General features: G+C 49.2%; 1 protein-coding gene across 1 annotated transcript in view; it reads left to right on the top strand.

Annotated features, from left to right (window-relative positions):
- The window catches only part of C1QL1 (complement C1q like 1), a 106,225-nt gene extending 88,080 nt beyond the window's left edge, over positions 1 to 18,145 (top strand). Inside the window, 1 exon segment of the mRNA XM_075059819.1 lies at positions 17,758 to 18,145. Within this exon segment, the coding sequence (XP_074915920.1) occupies positions 17,758 to 17,937 (180 nt within the window). The 3' untranslated portion in view covers positions 17,938 to 18,145.
- Positions 18,146 to 19,305: the final 1,160 nt, after the last annotated feature.

Genomic DNA, 19,305 nt, shown 5'->3' with positions numbered 1-19,305 from the left:
GATAGTCTGCTCCAAGGGAGAGGAGGCTCCCCAAAGTCCTGACTGGCTTGGTGGGGAGCAGTTCCAGAGCATCACCCAGGGACTCCGTGACACAAGGTAGTGAGGAGGTTTTTCTGAGGGAGGTTGTTAATGTTGCAGAGTTTGTGGAGGAAGTCAGTTGTGTCCTGGAGGAAGCTGGGGTTTTGCTTGGTGAGTGGTTTGATTCATAGATTCATACACTCTAGGACTGGAAGGGACCTCGAGAGGTCATCGAGTCCAGTCCCCTGCCCTCATGGCAGGACCAAAAACTGTCTAGACCATCCCTGATAGACATTTATCTAACCTACTCTTAAATATCTCCAGAGATGGAGATTCCACATCCTCCCTAGGCAATTTATTCCAGTGTTTAACTACCCTGACAGTTAGGAACTTTTTCCTAATGTCCAACCTAAATCTCCCTTGCTGCAGTTTAAGCCCATTGCTTCTTGTTCTATCATTAGAGGCTAAGGTGAACAAGTTTTCTCCCTCCTCCTGATGACACCCTTTTAGATACCTGAAAACTGCTATCATGTCCCCTCTCAGTCTTCTCTTTTCCAAACTAAAGAAACCCAATTCTTTCAGCCTTCCTTCCTAGGTCATGTTCTCAAGACCTTTAATCATTCTTGTTGCTCTTCTCTGGACCCTCTCCAGTTTCTCCGCATCTTTCTTGAAATGCGGTGCCCAGAACTGGACACAATACTCCAGTTGAGGCCTAACCAGGGCAGAGTAGAGCGGAAGAATGACTTCTCGTGTAGAATGGTTTCTATGAGTCCTGATATTCCTTCAGTCAGAGTGCTGTGTCCAGATAGGATGGGTCTTCCGGGGCACCCTTGTTTGTGTATCTTGGGGAGCATGTAGAAGGTCTGCGGTGTGGGTTCATGGGGGAGGAGTTTGTAGAGTTTCTCCAGGGGTTGTTGGGTGAAGGATTTGATGGCACCCTTAAATTCCTGGGTAAACTGTGGTGTGAGGTCTTCTTTGAGTTCCTTATTGCTGCTGGTGTCAGAAAGTTGTCGATTGGCCTCGTTAACATAGTCATTACAGTTGAGGCCTATGATGGTGCCCCCTTTGCCTGCTGGTTTGATTTCAGGGACATTATAGCTATCCTCTCAGTGGTGGAGAGATTGTGATGGATGTGATGTTTGTTAAGGATTCCACTGTCAATTGTTTTCCTGAAGCAATCCATGTGGTTATGTCCACACTGCAGTGTCCAGTCAGATGATTATTTTTTTCTTATGATGGTCAGTGGGGATGTGGTAACTGTGAGTGATGTCACTGTTGTGAAAGAATTCTTTGGCAGAAGAATTCTTCTTGTCCTCCACATGTTTGTCAGGTATCAGGTTCTGTGGTGGCGCAGAAGTTCAGTCCCTTAGAGTACATATAATTCAGCTCCACTTGGGAGTAGTCTGGATAAATTGATGATGTCCGTGTGTTATGTAGTGTCCATGAGGGGGGTACTGGTGCCATGGTTTCTCCAGGAGATGGCGTTCTGGGGGTTGTGGAGTAGTTGTAGTTGGTTCCACTTTTTGTTTTTGTGTCGGGTGGCTGTCATCAGGTTTTTCTGATTGCTGTTCTGCATTTCTTGCTTGATTTCCAGGTGACTTTCCTGATTTCTTTCTTGCAGCGTGTGAAAGCAGGTGATGCTTTCCTGTTTGAGGGGGTCCCTTCTGGAGGCTGTGAGGTGTAGTAAGTGACTCCTGTTTTTCTGAAGTCCATCTGCAGAGCTGTTCAGCATAATTGGAGATGTAGGTGTGGTCAGATGGTTATAGATGGTGACACCTCTGAGGATGTTGTTTTGTTTCCTGGATTTGCTTAGGAAGTTACATTTTCTAGTGGCCCGGGTAAGGCAGTGTCAAATCTTGGGGGGCTAAAGGAGGCTCTCTAGGGCCAAAGGGTTCTTCAGGTGTTTGTTCTCTAGTGAGCCTGCCCCTGGCCAGGAGTCACCGCTTTTCCAGAGTGATGTGCTGGATTGGGTCCAGTAATCTCAGAATAAAAGGTTAAGTGTGTGGAGACAATATTCCAATGGAATCTTGCAAGCCAATCATTATACAAACACACTGTAACGCTGTTAGAACACCGTGCTGTTGATATTAACTCTCTTAAAACAGTGAGATTCAAATGAGAAGTTAAACTCACAAGAAATGAATGGACATCTCATTTCCCTTCCTTATGGCCTGGGATTTTGACACTCACACCAACCATCTTTTTCCCCCCAGAAAGGTACCAGGCAGGACTCCATCGAGTTAACCAATGAAAGCGTGTCAATTACAGATCAGTTTATGTCACAAACCATCTGATTAAGTGCCTGATTAGAAGGGCACCACTGTAAATTGGCATCTAGTGACACAGTCTAGCTCCGATCTGTTTAAATGTAGATGAAAAGTTTCTAAATTAAATACACAGCATGATGGTAATTAGGGAAAATAAAGTGAAGTGTGTCTGCCCAGCTGTCATGGAGTGTGGGGGAGTTCGGCCCTGCACCCCTCTTCCTGGGACTCACAGTGACTCTCAGCCAGCCAGTAAAACAGAAGGTTTATTGGACAACAGGAACGCAGGATACAGCTGAGATTGTAGGCACAACCAGGACCCCTCAATCAAGTCCTTCTGGGGGTTCAGGAAGCTTAGTCCCCAGCTTGGGATTCCCTGAATTCCAACCACCCAGCCCAAAACTGAAACTGAACTAAATCCCTCCAGCCGGCCCCTTCCTTTTGTCCGGCTTCCTGGGCAAAGGTGCTGACCCCCTCCCCACCTACCTGGCTCAGGTTACAGGCTTAGGTCCTGTGCCTCATCTAAAGACATCCCTGGCTCTCTCATCCCCCACACAGACAGTCCCTACTGCATCACATCAGCCCCAATCAATTCAGCCCTCCCAGACCCCACCAGTTCTAGGCCCCCCATCTAGCCCTCCCCCCAGTTCTGCCTCTAGCCCCATCTGCCCAGCCCCCAACATCTGTAGCCCACACAGCCTCACATCTGCTCCTACTGGGGGTCTTCACCCCAGTCTCCCAGGTGGTGGGGGGAAGGAGCTGCTGTGGGGTCATCCCCCCAGCTGGGTGTTACAGGGAGGGTGGGATATGTAGCCAGCCTTGCTCGCAGGAGGTGGGGGGAGGAGGGCTCCTGCCCACCCCTGCCCACCCAGTGAGAATAGGCAAGGTTCCTAAGGGGAGGGGGAGCTCTGCTCCCCAGGAGGCAGGAGGGGATGTCTGACACCCAGCAGCGGGGGCCAAACGGGAGGCCCTTGCAGCCAGACCTGGCCCACAGCCGTCAACTGAAGAACAATGCAGGAAATGAAATATAGTTTGCAGAGGCCTCAAAATATAGTCTGCAGCCCCTAAAGCCCCTGTGCTAATCCAGACCTGCCCTCAAGGCAGTGCTTGGCTGGAATCCTTCCCCGCTGAGGTCTGTGCTTCCTAGGGGTGGCGAGAAGAGGTTCCCTGCCCCTCTTTTTTGCCCCCCAATGTCACCCCAGGCAGGACTATGCATGAAGGTGGAAAGGGCCCTTGTAGGGGTGCAAACTATGGCTGTTGATTATCGCAGTTATCTCACGTGATTAACTAAAAAAAATTAATAGCAGGTTTAATCGCACTGTTAAACAATAGAATAGCCATCGAAATTTATTATATATTTTGGATGTTCTTCTACATTTTCATATATATTGTATTCTATGTTGTAACTGAAATCAAAGTGTATATTATTTTTATTACAAATATTTGCACTGTAAACCAAAAAAATAGTATTTTTCAATTCACCTGATGCAAGTACTGTAGTGCAATCTATTTGTTGTGAAAGTGCAACTTACAAAGGTAGATTTTTTTTTGGTTACATAACTTCACTCAAAAACAAAGCAATGTAAAAGTTCAGAGCCTACAAGTCCACTCAGTCCTACTCCTTGTTCAGCCAATCATTCAGACAAACAAGTCAGTTTATATTTACAGGAGATAATGGTACCCGCTTCTTATTTACAATATCACCAGAAAGTGAGAACAGGCATTTGCATGACACTTTTGTAGCCAGCATTGCTAGGTATTTATGTGCCAGATATGCTAAACATTCGTATGCTCCATCATGCTTCGGCCACTATTCCAGAGGACATGCTTCCATGCTGATGATGCTCATTAAAAAAAATAATGTGTTAATTAAATTAGTGACTGAACTCTTTGGGGGAGAATTGTATGTCTCCAGCTCTATTTTACCCGCATTCTGCCATATATTTCAGGTTAGAGCAGTCTCAGATGATGACCCAGCACATGTTGTTCCTTTTAAGAACACTTTCGCTGCAGATTTCACAAAATGCAAAGAAGGTACCAGTGTGAAATTTCTAAAGATAGCTACAGCACTAGACCCAAGGTTTCAGCATCTGAAGTGCCTTCCAAAATCTGAGAGGGACGAAGCATGGAGCATGCTTTCCGAAGTCTTAAAAGAGCAGCGCACCAGTGCAGAAACTACGGAACCCAAACCGACCTTCTGCTGGTGGCACCTGACTCAGATAATGAAAATGAACATGTGTTGGTCTCAGGGCCGGCCGTAGGGAAAATGGCGCCCTGGGCGAATTTGTATTTTGGTGACTTCCATCACTTCTGGCCCCTATGGGCTCCCTATGCTCCCCCACCCATCACCTCTAGACGCTGCTGATTCCCCCAGTGTTTAATTTGTATTACAAGAGATGCCAGAGGCTAAAGCTCAGCCCTGGCACAAATTAAGCCCTGGCAAGGCAGCCTGATACTGGTGGGTGTTGGCCGGGCACCCAGCTCTGAAGGCCACACTGCCACCAATAGCAGCACAGAAGTCAGGGTGGCCTGGCACATGGTGTGTTGCCACCCTTCTGCGCTGCTGCTGTGGCTTGTGGTGCCTGATGCTCGGTATGTGGCTCACGGCCTCATGCTGTCACATGTGGGCTGCATCTTGCTAGAACCACGGCCTCCTGCTCACCAGGACCATTTCAGATTGGGGGTGGGGGGGAAGGAAACTTTAACCATGATTCAGGACTACTTAGGCACCTGAAAACTCTAAGGTTTTGCAGACAATAACTTTGGGATTAGCTGACAGCAGCACTGTACTAATTGTTATATAAAGAAAGAAAAAAATATACAAATGCCAATTAAAGCCACGTTTAAAGTTATATGTAAATTTAGAACAATCAGGAGATACACAGCAAAATATTCCCAATCCAAACCTTGAGGTATCAGTTCCGGAGCTTTATGACAGATCTCAGAAACACGGATTTGATACTTCGTACACTTATTTTATTAGAAGTACATAACAATAAATAAAATCCCCTTAAAATCTGTGTCACTGCCATTATCTACTCTATTTATCTGCTCTATTGAAGTCAATTGTTTCGTAATTTACTATATGTGATTAAGGCTTTTTTCTCTTTTATTAAGAAAGGTGATTTATTTTTCTAATTATTTTGGCATTTACGTTTACCGATCACAATCATGTATTGTGACTCACAACGATTGACTCCATCATGCCATTGATCAGAGTTGGAACTGCAGTTATTTTCATGCAAATTTTAAGTTATTTTACGGATATAACTAAAATACAATGAAAATAAGTAATCTTCCTGTGTCCTGTGTCATAAACAGATAGCTAAGGTTAATGTCTCTTTCACCTGGAAAGGTTAACAACAACACCTGACCAGAGGACCAATCAGGAAACAAGATACTTTCAAATCTCAAGGGAGGGAAGCCTTTGTTGTGGGTTTTGGGTTTGGCTTTGTTCTCTCGGGTCCTGGACAGGACTAGAGGTGCAACTAGGTCTGCAATCTCCCTGCTACAGTCTCTTATCTGTTCAGAATAGTGAGTAAGTAAAAGGCGGGGTTATAGTCTTTTATTGTGTTTTCTTTATGTGCAAATGTGTAGTTTGCTGAAATATTTTAAATTGTATTTTTCCTGGATAAGGCTGTTTATCCATTTGTTATAAGCTAATAGACCCTGTAATATTTCATCTTGATACAGAGACAATTTTTATGTTTTCTTCTTTATTAAAGTTTCTTTTTTTTAGAATCTAATTGATCTTTTGGTTATATAAGAACACCAGGGAATTGGGGGAAGAAGACAGGGGGGAAGGGAAAACCTTTTCTCTGTGTTTCTCTCTCTCCCAGGAGAAGGGAGGGTGAAAGAGAATCCCTTTGTTAAATTCATGGAGCTTGAATCTGTCTATCTTCTCTAGTGTACCAGGGCGGAAGAATCTGGAGGAGGTAAAGGAGGAGAGGAAGTGGGTTATGTCCCTTTGTTGTAAGACTCAAGGAATCTGAGTCTTGGGGTCCCCGCGGAAGGTTTGGGAGACCGGAGCTAATCAGGGGCGCCACCCAAAGTCCTGATTGGTGGCAGCGCTACAGGATCTAAGCTGGTAATTAAGCTTAGAGGATTAGGCTAGTATCTCATTTTCTGGACGCTAAGGTTCAGATTGGGAAAGAATACTATGACACCCCATGTCTACAGTTATGGGTTTCCCTAATGTTTTTTAAACTGGCACTGCTATCACTAACACAGGGGTCGGCAATCTTTCAGAAGTGCTGTGCCGAGTCTTCATTTATTCACTCTGATTTAAGGTTTCGCTTGCCAGTAATACTTTTTAACGTTTTTAGAAGGTCTCTTTCTATAAGTCGATAATATGTAACTAAACTATTGTTGTATGTAAAGTAAATAAGGTTTTTAAAACGTTTAAGAAGCTTCATTTAAAATTAAATTAAACTCCAGAGCCCCCCGGACCGGTGGCCAGGACCTGGGCAGTGTGAGTGCCACTGAAAACCAGCTCACATGCCGCCTTCGGCACGCGTGCCATAGGTTGCCTACCCCTGGTTTAGATCCAGCAATCTCTGGACAGCAGGAGTGGGAAGAATCTAGTGGGTGATCTAATGCATTCCCCTCCCTCAGCAAGTGCAGGCCTGTGACCTCCACCTGGGCCCTCTGTGCTCATAGCACACGGGCACCAAATTCTGTGACAGCCACTCTGGCCACTGCACCATCGGTGCGTTCTTGGCCCCGGGAGACCCTTGATTCCTGCAGGAGGTGCACATTGCTAACAGGGAGGTGAGCAGGCCTTGGAACAACCTACCAGAGGCATGGGGGATTATCTGTCCCTGGAACCAGACACTCTGGGCTGGCTGCAGGAACCCCGGCATTCCGCTCTGTGCTCTTGAGGAGATCAGACATGGGGACCGTTACCGTCCCTTCTGGCTGTAAAACCTCCGGCTCTGTGATTCACCCCTCCTCGCACGCACACTCCAAACGGGGCGCACACGAGGCACACACACTCCACAGGAGCACACACACTCCACATACAACGCACACACATGCCACACACGGCGCACACACACCACACGCGGTGCACACACACTCCACATGGGGTGCACACTCTCCACATGTGGCACGCACACACTCCACACAGGGCGCACACACACACCACATGGGGTGCACATACTCCACATGTGGCACACACACACGCCACACACAGTACACACACACTCCACAGGGGCGAACACACACTCCACACGTGGTGCACACACACTCCACAGGGGCACACACACTACACATGCAGTGCACACACCCACCATATGGGGTGCATACACTCCACAGGGACACACACACTCCACAGGGGCACACACACTCCACACACGGCGCACACACACTCCACATGCGGCGCACACACTCCACAGGGGCACAGAGCTTCAGTGCTCACCAGCGTAAAAATTCACAGCCGATTCTGGACAATGACTTTCCGGGGAGAGGATTTTGGCGGTGCTCTCCAAGTGGCCCAGCTCCACTCCCCAGGCCCAGGCTCCCTTGGGACTGTCCCGGTGAGCCAGGTCACAACCTCCATCCCTCCACGTGTGCCAGAGAAAGGGGGAGCCTCTTGCTGACTTCAGTGGTTCATCTCCCAGCTCCCCCTGCTGCTCTGCTTACGAGGCTACTGTGCTCAACAGCCTGCCCCTGCGGCTCCGCCTGCAAGCTGGGTGCTGGCTCTGGCTCCCCAGCCCCTTGGTTCCTGGCTCCATGGAACAGGGAGATTATTAGTAGGGGGCCAAACTGACCGCAGGTCTCTCGAGGCCAAGGGAGGTTACCCCAGGGCAGGATCCATGACAGCCAATGGGGTCACCCCAGGGTGGGAGCTGGCCTGTTTTCCCTGCCTAACTGATAAGAGAAGGCGAGAGTGGGCTTCCATTGGAGTGTTTCGTGGAAGTCGGCCCTGCTGTGTCCCTCTGGTGAGCACTGTCCACTCTCCCCTCTCTGCCCACCTTGGATTGCTGGGTGCAGGGCAAGTGCCAAGCCCAGCTGGGACACTGGTTATTAATCCACTGCTGTGGGTGCTGTTTGGATGAGCAGGTGCCTGTTTACTGGTGGTTGCTCTGTGTCTGGGGGGCTGGAGTCCCTGGCGAACTGGGGGGCTGTGCGCTCTCCCCCCCCCATGAGATCAGTTGCACTCACGCTGCCAAGTTCTGCACTTGTCTCGCCTGCTTCATAAAATCATGTGAATCCCAGGGCAAAGTGACAGCAGCGTTTGCTAAGTGACTGAAGATAAAAGAGCAAAGAAAACAACCAGGCCATGTCCATTAGCAGCGCCTCTGCCCGCGCTGCTGAGTGGAGTGGTTGGGCAATGTCGCAGCTCTGGCCAGACAGTTCTGCTGTGGCACAGGGCTAGCGATGTGCTACCTGGGGGCTGGCCGATGTGGAGTTCCCCTGGCCTGGAGTCAGTGACAGATCCATGTGGGTCACTCTAGGCTGCCCCTTTGCAAGCCCTGGGGCTGGGCCTGGCTAGGGAGTGGGCCCACAGCACACTTGTGCAGGGATTCTGGGCTGTGCCACAGACCATAGGCAGGCAGAACGGGTTACTGTGAGTTACAGCTCCTGGAGCAGCTCAGAATCATGGGGGCACAAAGGTGGCAGAAAGCCCCTTGACCTCCTTCCCCTTCCCTGGCACTTCTGCTGGGGCACCGGGAGCCGAGTGCAATTTGCAGCATCTAGGTATGGTGCTGGCTGGCCTCTACCTACGCAGCCATGATTTGTTATAGAGTTGTGTCTGCAACACATACAGCCCCCTGCAGCACTGAGGACCCCACCCCACCCTAGCACAGAAGATCCGGCTAGTGAAATGCACAAGCACCTTCCAACAAACCCCACCAGCCCATGTCTTCCACCCATACCCAGGGAGATGCACAAAAGAGCAGAAGAATTCGCCCACCCCCCTCCGTGCCATATTTTGAAAATGATGTTTGGTTTGTGCCCTTTTCTTGACAAATATGCATGATAAATCCTCCCCGCTCTGGATTCAGAGAGAATACGGAGCCATATTAAATGTCTGGTTCTCCACTCATATTGATTCTACATTGCTGTAGCCCCACTGATCTCAGCAGGTTACTCCCCATTCGCACCCATGAAATGAGAGCAGAGTCAGGCATCTGGGGCCAAATCTTCAAAAAAGCTAAGGGGCAGGTTTCCTCAGAAACTCTGGCCCTGGTTTATGAGACAGTTTCTTACACACACACACACACATACACACACATTCGATTATTTATATTACAGTGGTGCCTAGGCCCCGGGCCCCTCAGGCTGGAGGCTGCACTGGTCCCTGCTCCAAACAGTTTCAAATCTAAACGTGACAGACAAAGGGTGGACGAAAGGAAGACTCATTATCCCCATTTTACAGATGGTGACCCAAGGCCCAGAGAAATGATCTAGCAAATCCGCTCAGCACATGAATTCAGTGGGACTCTTTAAGCACATGCTTAAGAGCATTGGATCCAGGCCTCATGACCAGGTTCACAAAGATTTCTACCTACTGAGACTGACCAAAGTACCTAAGCTGGTTAGGCGCCTCTGTCCCATTGACGTCTATGGAAGTTAGGTGCCTAACCTGCTTACGTGCTTTTGTAAACCCCACTAGATGCCTGTCTGCATGTAGGTGCCTGAAGACCCTTAAAAATCTGGCCCTAAGTGACTTGGCCAAAGTCATCGGGGGAATGTGTGGCAGAGTCCCCCCGGAGGGCCTGAAGCACAAAACCATCTGTCCAGCTTCTGCCAAGTTCCTGCATACATACATAAATACATAAATACAGTCTCCTGTCCTCAAACAATCTCTCACACCCAACAGAGAATCGTTCTGAGGGTAATTGGACAAGCTCTCCTTGAGGCACTAAATTGGGGGAACAGTGCTGGGTTGTTTTTTTAAACAATGTCTTTATACAGGAAGTTTAAACAGGTTTAAAAATCCAGCCGTGAAATATCAGAGACAAAACATAGTGATTACAACAATGAGCTTTTGTCCAGCGAAACGATGCACAGCAATATTCTCACTGGAGCTCTGTGGTTAACAGGGTGTTACCATGTTAGAGAGTGAGCATCTTTATGTTGCCCGTTACATGTTGTTTCTAGTAGTTTAATTAAATCGATTGATATCCCTGATTACACATCTTTTAGCAAACCAGGCATGTCTATCAAATGTTAATATTTAAAAAATATGGACAGGTGGGCTGGGTTCTTTGCAAGTGTGAATGCAATCAAATCTCTATCTAAGTATCTGTCTGTTTTGCTGGGAACATAATTGGTGCATTAATTTTTCCATAACACACACCTCCCGTGTTATTTGAATCATTGTGGTTGAGCTATTTTTCTTTTTCCAACAGAGGCTCTCAGTAGCTGAGCAGCTACTAGCAGATGAGAGATTAATTCTTCATTTCCTCTTGTGTGATCATTTCCACTGGGAAGCCCCAGAAGCATTACCAAAGGGTCATTTGGTAATCAATATCCAACAATTACAGATTGGATCCTGGTGCTCTTTAATGACTGGCCACAATAAATGTATAAGCAGCAAAGAGTTCTGTGGCACCTTATAGACTAACGGATGTATTGGAGCATGAGCTTTTGCGGGTGAATACATCCATGCATCCAACGAAGTGGGTATTCACCCATGAAAGCTCATCCTCCAATACGTCTGTTAGTCTATAAGGTGCCACTGGACTCTTTGCCGCTTTTACAGATCCAGACTAACACGGCTACTCCTCTGATAATAAATGTATAAAATCTCCTCTTTCAATACTATCTATCTATCTATCTATCTATCACCTGCCAGGAGTAAAGTGCCACTGAATCATTATCTTAAAGAAATTTTCTTTTTTTGTGCTACAGACTGAGGTTGCTAGTCCTCTTTTCCAAATTAAGCCCCATTCTTTTGGGATAATTTGTCTGTCCAGTTCCCTTTCCCCATGTGTCATATTTGGACATTTTTTGTTCGGAAAATTGTCTGCAAGGATTGATATAAATTCGTTATAATTTGATTTGTTTTCTAATTGACCAGTTGTTTCTGTATAAAACAGCTTTTCTAGAAAGTTGAGAAACATGATGCCAAACTTTAAAGTACTGGTGCCATGGGAGAGTGAGCCAATTAAAGGTAGTGTTGATCTCTAAATAAGTTAGAAGAGTTTATTTACTGAATAACTGGCCAACCATTTGTATTCCATAGCTTTCCTAGACTTTAAAGCTCTCTGGTTTGTGATTTGGGTTAAGATCTGGCTTGTCTGCAATGGTTGTTATCGGCAAAAGAAAAGAACATATTTTGTCTCTAGTTCTGTCCTAAACCCATAGAATAGCCTTTGCTAAAGGAGGTGTAGACATTTCTGGAGGGCATGATTTTTAATTAATCCATGGTAGCCTAGCAATGTTTACACTGCCACAATCCCCTCGTTCAATAAAGACCAAGCTTTTGATTGGACTAGAGCACCCCCAATCTGCTACTGCTTTGAGCTGGCTGGCTTGATAGCACCACAAAATATTTGGAACTGCTAGTCCACCCTACTTGATAGGTCGGTACAAAGTATATACAGTCACTGTTAGTCTTTTGTTATTCCACATGAATTCTAGCAACATTCTGTGTATTCCTGCTAGGATTGGATCTGGGATGGCTACAAAAGGTTTTAAATCAAGGAAGATGGAACAAAATGTTCATTTTGATCATGGCTGTGCATCCTAACCAAGAAACTGCATGCTGCCCCCAGCACTCCCAAGCTCTTTTCATTTGCCGATGCAGTAGTTTGACATTTAGATCATAGGCCTCTTTTGGAGATTTGAATTCCCAGGTATCTTTTAGAATTTGTTGCCTATTTGTACCCAAATGTTTTCAGGAGGTATGATATCGCAGGGTCTGGCAAATTGATAGCTAGCTGTTCAGATTAGGCATAATTTGCATTAAAACCAGATGCTTTCCCAAAGTCCTGGATTTCTTTCTCTACTAATTTTAGGGAAATATTTGATTTAAATACAAATAGGATTATGTCTGCTGCATATTAAGCTATTTTCGGATGTGTCTCTGCAAGTTTTATTCCTGTGGTGGATTCATTGCTCCTTATCCTCAGTGGAAAATGCTGCATGGCCAGTGCGAAAAGCAAAGGAGACAATACACAATCCTGCCTCGTCCCACTGTGTGAGTCCACCTCACACAGCTGCTTTTGGCCTGGTGTAAGGAGCAGTTATCCATTGATAGAGCTGGGGCCAATGGCCATAGAGGACAGGACTTGAAACAGAAAGGTTTCAAAAGAAATGCATGCTTTTTTGAGCTGGCATTACGGATGATTCCAAGTACTCTCTGAATATTGTCTGACATTTGTCTGTCCTTAATGAATCTGGTCTGATCTGAATTTATATAAACTGAGAACAGGAACTGCAATCGGCTAGCTAGTATTTTTGCTAAAATCTCTATGCTAAGATTCAGAAGTGATATGGGCCTGTCAGAGATAAATAAGCTAAACTGTGCTATACAGGAGGTCAGACTAGATGATCAACAAACGCTCCCTCTGGCCTTGTAATCTATGAATCCAGGGTCGTTTCCAACATTAAGGAGAACAACGACAGTAGTTTCTGTCATAGGTCATGGAAGTTCCTCCCCTAAAAGAATGACATTGAAGGTACATCTCAAGGAACTCCCAAATACCTCTTTAAATACTTTGTAATGCTCAGCTGGAATGCCGTCATATCCTGGAGTTTTATGACTTTTTATAATTGCGATTGCCTTTGAGATTTCTTCTTCTGCTATTTCTTTATCTAAAGTTTCTTTATTAATTTTGGTTATCTTTGGCAAGCCTGCTACTTCCAGATATAGAATCGTAGAATCAGAGGACTAGAAGGGACCTCAAGTGGTCATCTAGTCCAGTCCCCTGCACTCATGGCAGGACAAAGTATTATCTAGACCATCCCTGACAGTTGTCTAACCTGCTCTTAAAAATCTACAGTGACGGAGATTCCATAACCTCCTAGGCATAGACAACTCATGCCTCCCGATACCAGGCATGGAGCAGAGGGGACGGGGAGGGCCACTGCCCGAGCCAAGCTCTCTCAGGAAGCCGCCATGCTGCAGAGCAGTGACCCTGAGTGGTACCTCCCCTTCTACTCCCCACCAGGGTGCAGGCGCAGTGGGAGAAGGACAGAGCACCTCTTCCTCCCCCATCCCAGCAGGCCAAGCAGAAATCTGGGGCCCTTGACCCCACATGCCCCCGCTACACATCGCCTATGTGACTCCTAGGCAATTTATTCCCATGCTTAATCACCCTGCCAGTTAGGAAGTTTTTCCTAATATCCAACCTAAACCTCCTGCTGCAATTTAAGCCCATTGCTTCTTGTCCTATCCCCAGAGGTTAACGAGAACAATTTTTCTCCCTCTTCCTTGTAACAACCTTTTATGTAGTTGAAAACTGTTCTCATGTCCCTTCTCAGTCTTCTCTTCTCCAGACTAAACAAACCAATTTTTTCAATCTTTTCTCAGGTCATGTTTTCTAGCCTTTATCATTTTTGGTGCTTTTCTCTGGACTTTCTCCAATTTGTCACATCTTCCTGAAATGTGGCACAATACTTACGTTGAAGGGCCTATCAGCGCAGAGTAGAGCGGAGAGATTACTTCTCATGTCTTGCTTATATATGCCCTGTAAGTACATCTGTCACAGAGTCCCCGGGCGATGCTGCTGGAACTGCTCCCTCACAGTCTGTCAGGACTTTGGGGAGCCTCCTCTCCCTTGGAGCAGACTGTCTGCAGGGCAAGAAGCTCACACGGCTTCACCTCCTGGGTCTCTCCTTGGAGCATTCAGCATATGCCCCTCCATGCACTTCCCACAGCAAGTCCACCCAGGCGGGGTCCTGGGGAAGCCAGAGGGTCCTGCACCCCCACTTCACAGTCAGATGTGACTCTTAGCCAGCCAGTAAAACAGAGGTTTATTTAGATGACAGGAACACAGTCCAAAACAGGTCTTGCCGGTACAGACAACAGGACCCCTTTTAGTTAGGTCCATCTGGGGCCCCTAGGGAGGCCACAGCCCCATTGGGAAGCCCAAGTCCTGTCGGGGCGCCCCTCTCCATTTCCCAGCCAGTTCCCAACCTGAAACTGCCTCCAGCCTCTCACTCAGCCTCCCCCTGGCTCCTCCCCCAGCCTTTGTCCAGTTTCAGGGCAGAGGTGTCACCTGGCCTTCAACCCCCCTCCTGTGTTCTGAGGTTGCATGCTCAGATATCCTCCCTTTCCCAAGGCAGTCCCAGCCCAACTCCCTTGCAACTTTCCCAGGTCAATACTCCCCACTCAGCATTCACATAACACAGCCAGAACATTCCCACTTCGTCACAACATCCCAGAATCATGTCTGCTTTTTTTGGAACAGCGTTACACGGTTGACTCATATTTAGCTTGTGAACCACTATGACCCCCAGATCCCTTTCCCTAGTATTCCTTCCTAGGCAGTCACTTCCCATTTTGTATGTGTGCAGCTGGTTGTTTCTTCCTCCATGGAGTACTTTGCATTTGTCCTTATTGAATTTCATCCTGTTTTCTTCAGACCATTTCTTTAATTTGTCCAGCTCATTTTGAATTTTAATCCTGTTGTCCAAAGCACTTGCAACCCCTCCCAGCTTGATATTGTCAGCAAACTTTATGCGTGTGCTCTCTATGCCATTATCTAAGTCATTGCTGAAGATATTAAACAGAACTGAACTCAGAACTGATCCCTGCAGGACCCCACTCAATATGTCCTTCCAGCTTAACTGTGAACCACTGTTAACTACTCTTTGGATACAGTTTTCCAACCAGTCATGCACCCACCTTATAGTAGCTCCATCTGAGGTTTTTTCCCTTAGTTTGTTTATGAGATCAAGTGAAACAGTATCAGAAGTGTTACTAAACTCACGATATACCACGTCTGCTGCTTCCTCCCTATCCAGGAGGTTTGTTACCTTGTCAAAGAAAGATATTAGGTTGGTTTGACACAATTTGTTCTTGACAAATCCATGCTGACTCTTATTTATCACCTTATTATCTTCTAGGTGTTTGCAAATTGATTGCTTTATTATTTGCTCCATTATCTTTCCAGGTAGAGAAGCTAAGCTGACTGGTCTATAATTCCCTGGGTTGTCCTTATTTCTCTTTTTATAGATGCACACTAGATTTACCATTTTCCAGTCTTCTGGATTCTCTCTCGTCTTCCAGGACTTTTCAGAAATAAACACTAGTGGCTCAGATATCTCCTCAGTCAGCCCCTTGAGTATTCGTCTAGAATGTATTTCATCAGGCCCTGGTGACTTGAAGACATCTAATTTATCTAAGTAATTTTTAATTTGTTCTTTCCCTATTTTAGCCTCTGATCCTACCTCCTTTTCACTCGCATTCATTATATTAGACGTCCGATCGCTTCTAGCCTTTTTGGTGAAAACTGAAACAAAAAAGGCATTTAGAACTTCTGCCATTTCCACATTTTCTGTATTGTTCCCCCTGCTCCTCAGCTTTGAATAGCTGTCCTTGCTCTTCTTCTGACTTCCAAAGGGGGGTTCATCTGCCACCCATGGGGTTGCTGGAGGCAGATTATTTTGCTATCCCCTCAGAACTCAGACTTCAGGCAGCCATGTTAGTCGGGCCACTGCTGGTCTCCAGTGCTTCTGGGTTTTTTAATTCCTGAAAATTATCCTCACTTTTATTTTGGTCCACTCCTAGAAATGGCGTCCCTTCTTCCCTCCCCTCCCCCCGCCCCCGAAAAAAAGTGTTAAGCTGTACGGAGCTATGAAAACTAAGGCCTGAGGCTATTCGGGCCAAGCTGTAGCACAAAGGTTTTTATTCATCAATGAGCCAAGGTAGCTGCCTGTGCTTCTCACATGGTATTAACCTCGTATTACAGGGATATATTCCCAGCCTTTCTGCTGGACTTAGTCTGGGAATAAATGTTATTTCTACATGGAACTTCTCTGAGACCAAAACTGTTGTGCCCCAGACTGGGACTCAGAAGTTTTCTGCTCTGCTACTGACTCACCCTGGGAGCTTGGGCAGCTCCTGAGGGGCCAGACTTTCAAAACAGTTGGTAGCCAGCATGAAAATGTGGCTCAGTCTCCATCCATCACGGTGGGCTGATGGTCCATCCTGGGCCTGGCAAGCCAGTGTTAGCCTGCAGGCTGAGTGGGGCAGGGACTGGTTCTAGACAAGTCTATGGGCCGGGCCTTGCTTTGGGCTGAGTCCCCTAGGAGTTCCTGGAAGAATCACCCGAGCGACCGAGCTGTGAGCTGTCCAGCCGGGCCTGTCTCACCAAAAGCCTTCCCTCCGCCTGACTCACAGTCATGGCATCGATGCCCCAGAACACCCCAGCCAGTCCCCCTCAAAACAGAAACACAATCAACAAGTGAAAAGGGAAATTAATCGCATCCAACCCACAAGCCCCCAGCCCCTCCCACAAGCAGAGCTTACCACAGAGAGGGGCTGCCTGAGATGCCACTCGGGACTTTGCTATGCCATTGATTTTATGGGCAAAGTGCCTAGATACTACAGTGATGGGCAGCTGTATAAAACCCTCAGATAGAAAGATTCCCCTTAACCTCCCTCCCCCTCGGGGAGCTGGGCTCGTGGCAGGGGAGTCGATGCCCTTGTACCCCCCCTGCACTGGCAGCTCTGCTCCACGGACTCAGAACAGGATCTCTGTCGGGTGCCAGGGGGGTCCCTGCACTCTCAGCACAGACCTCACGATGCCGCTCCTGTCTGCGCCAGAGTCACACTGCACTCAGCGCCGTGGCACCTCCAGAAACGTCTGCCTTCCCCGCACCTCCCTCAGCACCGTTATCTTCTCCTCCCTCCCAAATTACAACCTGCCCCTTCCCCTGCTGCCTCACCTTGCCCATCACGGCTCCTCCACCTGCTCTTCTAAGGCATCTTTTCCTTTCTTCTTCACCTCTTCCCTTTCCCCGTCCTGCCTTTCCTCTCTTCGCCTTTGCTCGCTCTGCTCCAGCTGCTGCTTCCTTCCTTCCTTCCTTCCTTCCTTCCTTTCTTTCTTTCCCTTCCCTTGCTGGCGTCATAGATTCCAAGGCCAGATCAGCTGGGCTGACCCATACGGCCCAGGCTGTAGAGCCGCCCCAAAGTAACCCCTGGAGCAGATCTCTTAGAAAAACAGCCAGTCTTGAGTTTAACATTGTCAGCAGTGGAGAATTCGCGCTGACCCCCAGGAAGTGGTTCCTATGGTCGCCAGTTCTCCGGCTCCATTCCTTCCTGAGCCCGGCTCCGGCCGCATGTTTCCAGCTCCTGTTAGCTTCCCTGTGATGTGGCCCCCACCCAGCCTTGCAGGGGGAGTGTGAGAGGGCAGGGCTGGGGGACGCTGTGCTGGCTTGTGGGAAGGGAGGCAGCAAGGCCTGGGGTCTGGGCCCCGAACAGCCCTGGTGATTGGTATGACACAGCTCCTCCCCCCCGGGGTGGGGACTGGCCGTGGGGCGAGGGATGACCGCCCTCTCTCTCCTCCCCCAGGTGCGGGCCAGCGCCATCGCGCAGGACGCTGACCAGAACTACGACTACGCCAGCAACAGCGTCATCCTGCACCTGGATGCCGGCGACGAGGTCTTCATCAAACTGGACGGCGGCAAGGCGCACGGGGGCAACAACAACAAATACAGCACGTTCTCGGGCTTCATCATCTACTCGGACTGAGCTGCCGCCCACCCGCCCTCGCCAGCAGACTGGGCAGGTTCCCCGGGGCGGGGCCCATCCTCTAGCCATGGGCTTCCTGCCACATGGAGCCCTGGGGAGGGCACCCGGCTGCCGACAGTGAGACTGTGACATCTGCCCCTTTCGCTTCCCTGCTTTCCTCCCCCCAACAGCTACGCGGCCCCTGTGAGCCCCGTCTCACCCCCCGACGACCCCGTGAGCCCCCCAACAGCTACGCGGCCCCCATGATGCCCGTCTGCCCCCCCGATGGCTCCACGGCCCCTGTGAGCCCCGTCTCAACCCCCGACGACCCCGTGAGCCCCGTCTCACCCTCCAACGACCCCGTCTCACCCCCCAACAGCTAAGTGGCCCCCATGAGCCCCATCTGCCCCCAAGGGCCCCACGGCCCCCGTGAGCCCCATCTCCCCCCCGACAGCCCCACGGCCCCTGTGAGCCCCATCTCCCCCCCCAATGGCTCTGCAGCCCCCGTGAGCCCCATCTCTCCCCTGACGGCGTCGTGAACCCCCTTCACCCCCGATGGCCCCGCAGTCCCCGTGAGCCGCCTCTCCACCCAACAGCCCCATGAGCCCCATCTCACCCACACACACACGGCCACACAGCCCCCCGTGAGCCCCGTCTCACTCCCTGATGGCCCTGCAGCCCCCGTGAATCCCCGTCTCCCCCCACCCTATGGCCCCGTGAGCCTCATCTCACCCCTGACAGCTACGCAGGTCCTGTGAGCCCTGTCTCACCCACCGATGGCCCCGTGGCCGCCGTGAGCTCCGTCTCCCCCTCAACAGCCCCGTGAGCCCCGTCTCACCCCCACACACACGGCCAGACCGGCCCCCGTGAGCCCCGTCTCACCCCCGATGGCCCCATGGCTCCCTGTGATCCCCATCTCCCCCCCCCACAGCCCTGCGGACCCCTGTGAGCCCCGTCTCACTCCCCGACAGCCCCGTGAACCTCCATGAGCCTGTCTCACCCCCCGACATCCAGGTGGCCCCCCATTGACACTCTCTTCCCCCCCATTGGACCCGTGGCCCCCATGAGCCCTGTCTCACCCCCCAATGGCCACATGAATCCCCCCACAAGCTCCATTCCATCCCAACTACCAGGTGGCCCCTGCTAAGCCCCATTCCCTCAATGACCATGCAGCCCCCCATGATCCCCAGCCCACCCCATGATGACCACGTGGCCCCCTACAAGCCCTGTCTCACTCCCCAATGGCCATACAGTCTCTCATGAGCCCTGCCCACCCCCCAATAACTACGCAATCCCCACAAGCTCCGTTCCACCCCTGACTACCACGCAACCCCTGGTGAGCCCTGGCCCACCCCCAATGGCCTCACAGCCCCCTTGAGCTTCATACCA

The sequence above is a fragment of the Chelonoidis abingdonii genome, chromosome 21, assembly GCF_003597395.2.
Source record: "Chelonoidis abingdonii isolate Lonesome George chromosome 21, CheloAbing_2.0, whole genome shotgun sequence".
NCBI classification, from domain to species: Eukaryota; Metazoa; Chordata; order Testudines; family Testudinidae; genus Chelonoidis; species Chelonoidis abingdonii.
The sequence above is the reverse complement of the archived record's forward strand: the minus strand, read 5'-3'. Positions and strand labels throughout refer to the sequence as shown.